The sequence below is a fragment of the Peromyscus leucopus genome, chromosome 1 (genome assembly GCF_004664715.2).
Source record: "Peromyscus leucopus breed LL Stock chromosome 1, UCI_PerLeu_2.1, whole genome shotgun sequence".
Classification (NCBI taxonomy): Eukaryota; Metazoa; Chordata; class Mammalia; order Rodentia; family Cricetidae; genus Peromyscus; species Peromyscus leucopus.
In genome coordinates this window covers 94,488,727-94,494,530 of record NC_051063.1, presented here as the reverse complement: position 1 = coordinate 94,494,530, position 5,804 = coordinate 94,488,727, and the positions used below count along the sequence as shown (strand labels likewise).

General features: G+C 50.9%; 1 protein-coding gene across 1 annotated transcript; it reads left to right on the top strand.

The window, feature by feature from the left end:
• On the top strand, positions 1–2,180 carry Adm (adrenomedullin). The gene is made up of 4 exons (XM_028875825.2): positions 1–164; positions 593–712; positions 864–1,013; positions 1,202–2,180. Exons 2-4 carry the CDS (start codon positions 615–617, stop codon positions 1,506–1,508), a joined length of 555 nt encoding a protein of 184 aa, XP_028731658.1. The 5' UTR covers positions 1–164; positions 593–614; the 3' UTR covers positions 1,509–2,180.
• The last annotated feature ends 3,624 nt before the right edge of the window (positions 2,181–5,804 follow it).

The window sequence follows — 5,804 nt, the reverse complement described above, 5'->3', positions numbered from 1 at the left end:
AGCTGGCTGTTCAGTAGTTTCTTGGTGACACTAGGCACAACAGCTCCAGCGTTGCCGCTCCTGCTTCTCATCGCAGTCAATCTCGGACTTTGGGGTTTTGCCGCTGTCAGAAGGACGTCTCGGACTTTCTCCTTCAAGTGCTGGAAAAATCACCCCTTCAGCAGGTAAGGACACGCTCCAGCGTGTTGAGGAGGTGGGGACGGCTTTGCGGAAGGCCAAAAACTTGTAGCGCTGGACAAGGGGGGACAAACTTTGGGGTATCCACTGTAGAGTACACCTCATGCCCCAGGTCTAGCTCAGGCACCCAGTTGGAGCTCTCCTGAGATCTTTCCCCCTTGGGCCATGATCCTGCAGTTGAGATGGAAACCTCTGGAAGCCTGGCACTGTGCAGGGGCTTCCTTTGCCTGGCTTGTCACCCACCCGGCCAGTGCAAAAGCCTCCGGCGCCTCTCAGTGCCAGGGGGAGATAAGCCACTGGGCCAAGCAGGGCGCCGCCAACCACCCCCCCTCACCCCCCACCACCGCCCTTCGTGCCTCACTAGGACTGTGCAGCTGGCCTGGTTGCTCACACTAGGCTCCTTGCTTCTTTCCAGGGTATCTGAGCGTCGCCACAGAATGAAGCTGGTTACCGTCACACTGATGTTCCTGGGTTCATTCGCCTTCCTTGGCGCAGACACCGCACGGCTAGATGCGTCCTCGCAATTCCGAAAGAAGTGAGTTTGGGGCAGTACTTTCTTCAGTCCTAATACCTGGCAGTAAGGGAAAACTGACGGATGGTCCAGAGGGGTTAGAAGGGAGTGGATACGGGAGCTGGCTGGGACACCTCTTGAACACAAGCCAAACGCATCTGCTTGCATTTTTTAGGTGGAATAAGTGGGCGCTAAGTCATGGGAAGAGAGAACTGCAAGCATCCAGCAGTTACCCCACGGGGCTCGCTGATGAGAAGACAGTCCCTACCCAGACTCTTGTTCAGCTCCAGGACAAGCAGAGCACATCTAGCACCCCACAAGCCAGGTAACTATACCCTCTGCAGAGGATGTGCCCTCTCCACTGCTCTGGCCCCGGGAATGGTCCGGGCTGGACTGCAGCTCCCGTGGAGAGAGCAGGTTCCAGGTCCCTTAGGTTCTGCATGGCTCCGGTTCCAGGTGGTTGGGGTCAAAGCCCTGGTTGATGAGGTCTCACGTATCCTTCCTTCTCCGCAGCACTCAGAGCGTAGCCCACATTCGAGTCAAACGCTACCGCCAGAGCATGAACCAGGGCTCCCGCAGCGCTGGGTGCCGCTTTGGGACCTGCACAGTGCAGAAATTGGCCCATCAGATCTACCAGTTCACCGACAAAGACAAGGATAGCGTCGCCCCCAGGAACAAGATCAGCTCTCAAGGCTATGGCCGCCGGCGCCGGCGTTCCCTACCAGAGATCCTCCGGATCCGGACTGTGCTGTCCTCCCAGGAGCAGGCACACGCAGCCCCAGCCTCCCAAGCGCAACCGAATCATCTCCAGGCTCTTTAGGATTTAGGTGCGGGTGGCAGCATTGAACAGTCGGGCGAGTGTCCCGTTGGCGCCTGCGGAATCAGAGAGCTTCGCACCCAGGGCGGACTGAGACAATCCTACAGAGATCTGCCTGGCTGCCCCTAGGGGAGGCAGAGGAACCGAAGATCAAGCCAGGCTCACGACAGAAACTGAGAATTACAGGCATAACCCTCCGGGCAGGGGTCTGAGCCACTGCCTTGCCCGCTCACAAACTGGTCTCTCACGGGGCATAAGCCTCATTACTACTTGAACTTTCCAAAACCTAGCGAGGAAAAGTGCAATGCTTGTTGTACAGCCAAAGGTAACTATCATATTTAAGTTTGTTGCTGTCAAGAGGTTGTTTTTTTTTTTTTTTTTGTAACTTCAAATATATAGAGATATTTTTGTACGTTATATATTGTATTAAGGGCATTTTAAAGCGATTATATTGTCACCTTCCCCTATTTTAAGACGTGAATGTCTCAGCGAGGTGTAAGGTTGTTTGGTTCTGTGTGTGTGTGTGTGTGTGTGTGTGTGTGTGTGTGTGTGGTGGAGAGAGCCTGATTACCGCCTGTGGTAGAAAAAACATTGTGTCTCCGTATAATCTATTTACATAAAATATGTGATCTGGGAAAAAGCAAACCAATAATAAACTGTCTCAATGCTGATTCATTCTCGTTTCATGCATCTAGAGAAAGATGGTCTTGGTTTGGATCCTTGGGAGTGTTGGGATCTTGCTTCTTGTTTGGGGGATCTCTGTATGCACCGGCTTATCTGTCACGAGCTCTGTTATCCATGTGGGTGCCCAGAGCGCGTGTCCCGGGTGGGAGTCAAGATTTCTCGGAGATACCCGAGTGGCGTCCAGACCGGGTTGGGTAGGATGAGTCCTAGTATTAGGCGAGCCTGGCTCCCTTGGTTGCGCAACACACTCCCAATTTTATGGGATTGCTCACAGAACCTGCGCTAAGGCGTTGTTTGGAGACTTATGGTCATCTTCAAGGTTTTCTAAGTAGAGAGTTTATGCTGCAGCTGTGGGACTTAAAGTTAAAAAGCTTACTCGTGCAAAATCTTCGCAAGTCTCAGGGAAACCCTCGGCTAATAGCCAGCCCAAGGCTCACTACCATAGCGTCCATAAGTGGGGCTGTGGCGCCCTGCATTACTACGTACTGAACTTTCCAAAACTAGCGAGGAAAAGTGCAATGCTTGTTGTACAGCCAAAGGTAACTATCATATTTAAGTTTGTTGCTGTCAAGAGTTGTTTTTTTTTTTTTTTTGTAACTTCAAATATATAGAGATATTTTTGTACGTTATATATTGTATTAAGGGCATTTTAAAGCGATTATATTGTCACCTTCCCCTATTTTAAGACGTGAATGTCTCAGCGAGGTGTAAGTTGTTTGTTCTGTGTGTGTGTGTGTGTGTGTGTGTGTGTGTGTGTGTGGTGGAGAGAGCCTGATTACCGCCTGTGTAGAAAAAACATTGTGTCTCCGTATAATCTATTTACATAAAATATGTGATCTGGGAAAAAGCAAACCAATAATAAACTGTCTCAATGCTGATTCATTCTCGTTTCATGCATCTAGAGAAAGATGGTCTTGGTTTGGATCCTTGGGAGTGTTGGGATCTTGCTTCTTGTTTGGGGGATCTCTGTATGCACCGGCTATCTGTCACGAGCTCTGTTATCCATGTGGGTGCCAGAGCGCGTGTCCCGGGTGGAGTCAAGATTCTCGGAGATACCGAGTGGCGTCCAGACCGGGTTGGGTAGGATGAGTCCTAGTAGTTAGGCGAGCCTGGGCTCCCTTGGTTGCGCAACACACTCCCAATTTTATGGGATTGCTCACAGAACCTGCGCTAAGGCGTTGTTTGGAGACTTATGGTCATCTTCAAGTTTTCTAAGTAGAGAGTTATGCTGCAGCTGGGACTTAAAGTTAAAAAGCTTACTCGTGCAAAATCTTCGCAAGTCTCAGGGAAACCCTCGGCTAATAGCCAGCCCCAAGGCCTCACTACCATAGCGTCCATAAGTGGGGCTGTGGCGCTCCCTGCTGGTCATCATGCGTGGTCCCCAAGAGCGGTGGAGTAGTACGTGCGGTTTAATAAGTTCTCCTACGTGGGAGTCAGCACACAGCCTTAATGAAAGAGGAAAGGAAAAAAAAAAAAAAAAGCAGTTTGCAGATGCCAACCGGGCTCCCCCCGACCTGCACGCGGGCTCCCTGTGCTGGGACAGTGACTCAGCGCCCACACGCTGTGCAGTGAGCAGCTGCTGGCCGGAGGCGGCGGGACGGACGTGCAGCCGGAACCGTGCGCCACGGAGGGCCTGAAACCTTCATTGTTCCGCCTCCCCTTCCAGCTCTCCTCTTCCTTCCTCTTTCCCAAGCCTTTTTCACGCTCCTTCCACTTCTCTCTGGCCTTCTCTCCCTCTTTCCTTCCTCCTTGCTTTCTGTCACCTCCGGATCCTGTGAGGCGTGCTGGATCCAAGGCTTGAAGACTCAGCATAAGGACTATTAGAAAGGGAGGTTAAGGTGGTGCCATATACCTGCCTACTTAGGAGGCGCGGGCCGCTCGCTCAGACAATCCCTGAGGATCAGTGAAACTTCTGCTGGCCGTTTGGACTAGCTGAAATGCCTGTACCTCTAGCTGGTTTAGGATCTCTGGAAGATGTTTGGAGGATGGAAGTGTTTGAGGATGGCATTACAGGGTCCCAGCTATGGGACTGGATGTTTTTTTCCCTTGCAGAAGGAAATATACACAATGAAAAGCACTGATCCTGAGTCTGAATCCAGACACAACCTGATTTAAAGGCAGCTCCTGCTTCAGGGGAAAACAAACAAACAAACACCCAGTCGCACGTAGAAATCCCCCACAAAGCCTCAATTGCTGGCACCTGGCTGTCGGCAGTATCAGTCCCATCCAGTTCTGTGTCCTATTTGATCTTAACAGTTTCGTGAGGCCCCCGGCACCAAGGTCAGCAACAGACCACCCTGACCCTAGGGACTTCTTGCTAAGTACTGGCTTGGACCTGTGCCAGGCACTGAAGCGGCACAGGGCATGTATGAATGAGCAAAGGGCTAGACGCTCCAACCCTGCGGTTTCTGCTCCAGTGGGTTCAGGGTGGTCTGCAGAGGCTACGTAAACCGCTAAGAGCAGAGACCTCTTTGGCCTCATAGACTGTGGCTCAAGACATTCATTCATTTTCTTTCTTTAAGCCAAGGTTTGTCCCGCAGCCACAGAGTCCTCCAGCCAAAACCTCACTCTGGCAGAACTTCAATCTACCAGACAAAGCTGCCAAAGACAGGTTGGGCACCGGCTTAGGGGCAGCTGAGAGCAGGGAACAGACAAGCATCTAGCCTTCGGTCTGAGGGAGTCTTATGACTCAGGGAATTTAAGGCAAGTGTAACTACCGTGGTTCAGCCCTGAGAGCAACCAGACAGCTGCTCAGCTGGAGTCTTTCCCATGGCTAAACCTGTGACTTGAGACATTTCTGAGCAAACAGAGACCCTCTTATGACCAGCCTGGTACAGCATTTGGGATTAACTAAAGGTCACCACGAAGCTTTGGGGCCTTCTCTGGGAGCTGGTCAACTAGCCCTCTCCATTTTTTTTTTTTCATAAGGTGTTGAAGGTTATCGGGATAAGGCCTCCTGATGCCAAGAACACATCATTTATCAACAGCGTTGAGTCATTTGTGAGCCGACTTGAACCTGTCCACAGCTAAGAAGTAGTCACAGTTTTTATCTGGAGCTACTGTTGCTGGCTGTGGGAATGGTATCATCCATTTGTAATCAACCAAGGCTACCAGACAGTTTCTTGAAAATTCAGCACCCACAGGTTGTCTAAACAGCTAAGGGTGGAAAGGAGGCTTGGGGTGGCATGGAAACCAATTCTTTTTTTAGCACTCACTCTGTGTCAGACATTCTCCCAGCCACTTTCTATACTTTATCTCACTGAGTTCTTACAGTGGCTTCGTGAGGTAGGTGTTCTTATCTCTATTTGTAGATAAGGCGACTAAACCTCAGAGACACAAAGTAACCCGGGAGAAGTGGTACAGTGGGTGGTCAGTTGGGGAAGCCTGGATCTGTTCCCCAGTGCTGCAGGCTGTTTTGATGCCACGAAAACTTAAGTAGAATGAGATCATTTTAACCTTTAGATTCTCAGGCCAGACGTCCCCCAAAGTCCTCTAACTCCAAGGATGGCTTGGGTAGGTGGTTTACACCTGTGGTTCTCAGAGCTCTCCACTGGGGCCAGTAGGATGGGGAAGGAGAGTCACGTCAGCAATGAGCTCAATACATACAAAAGAAAG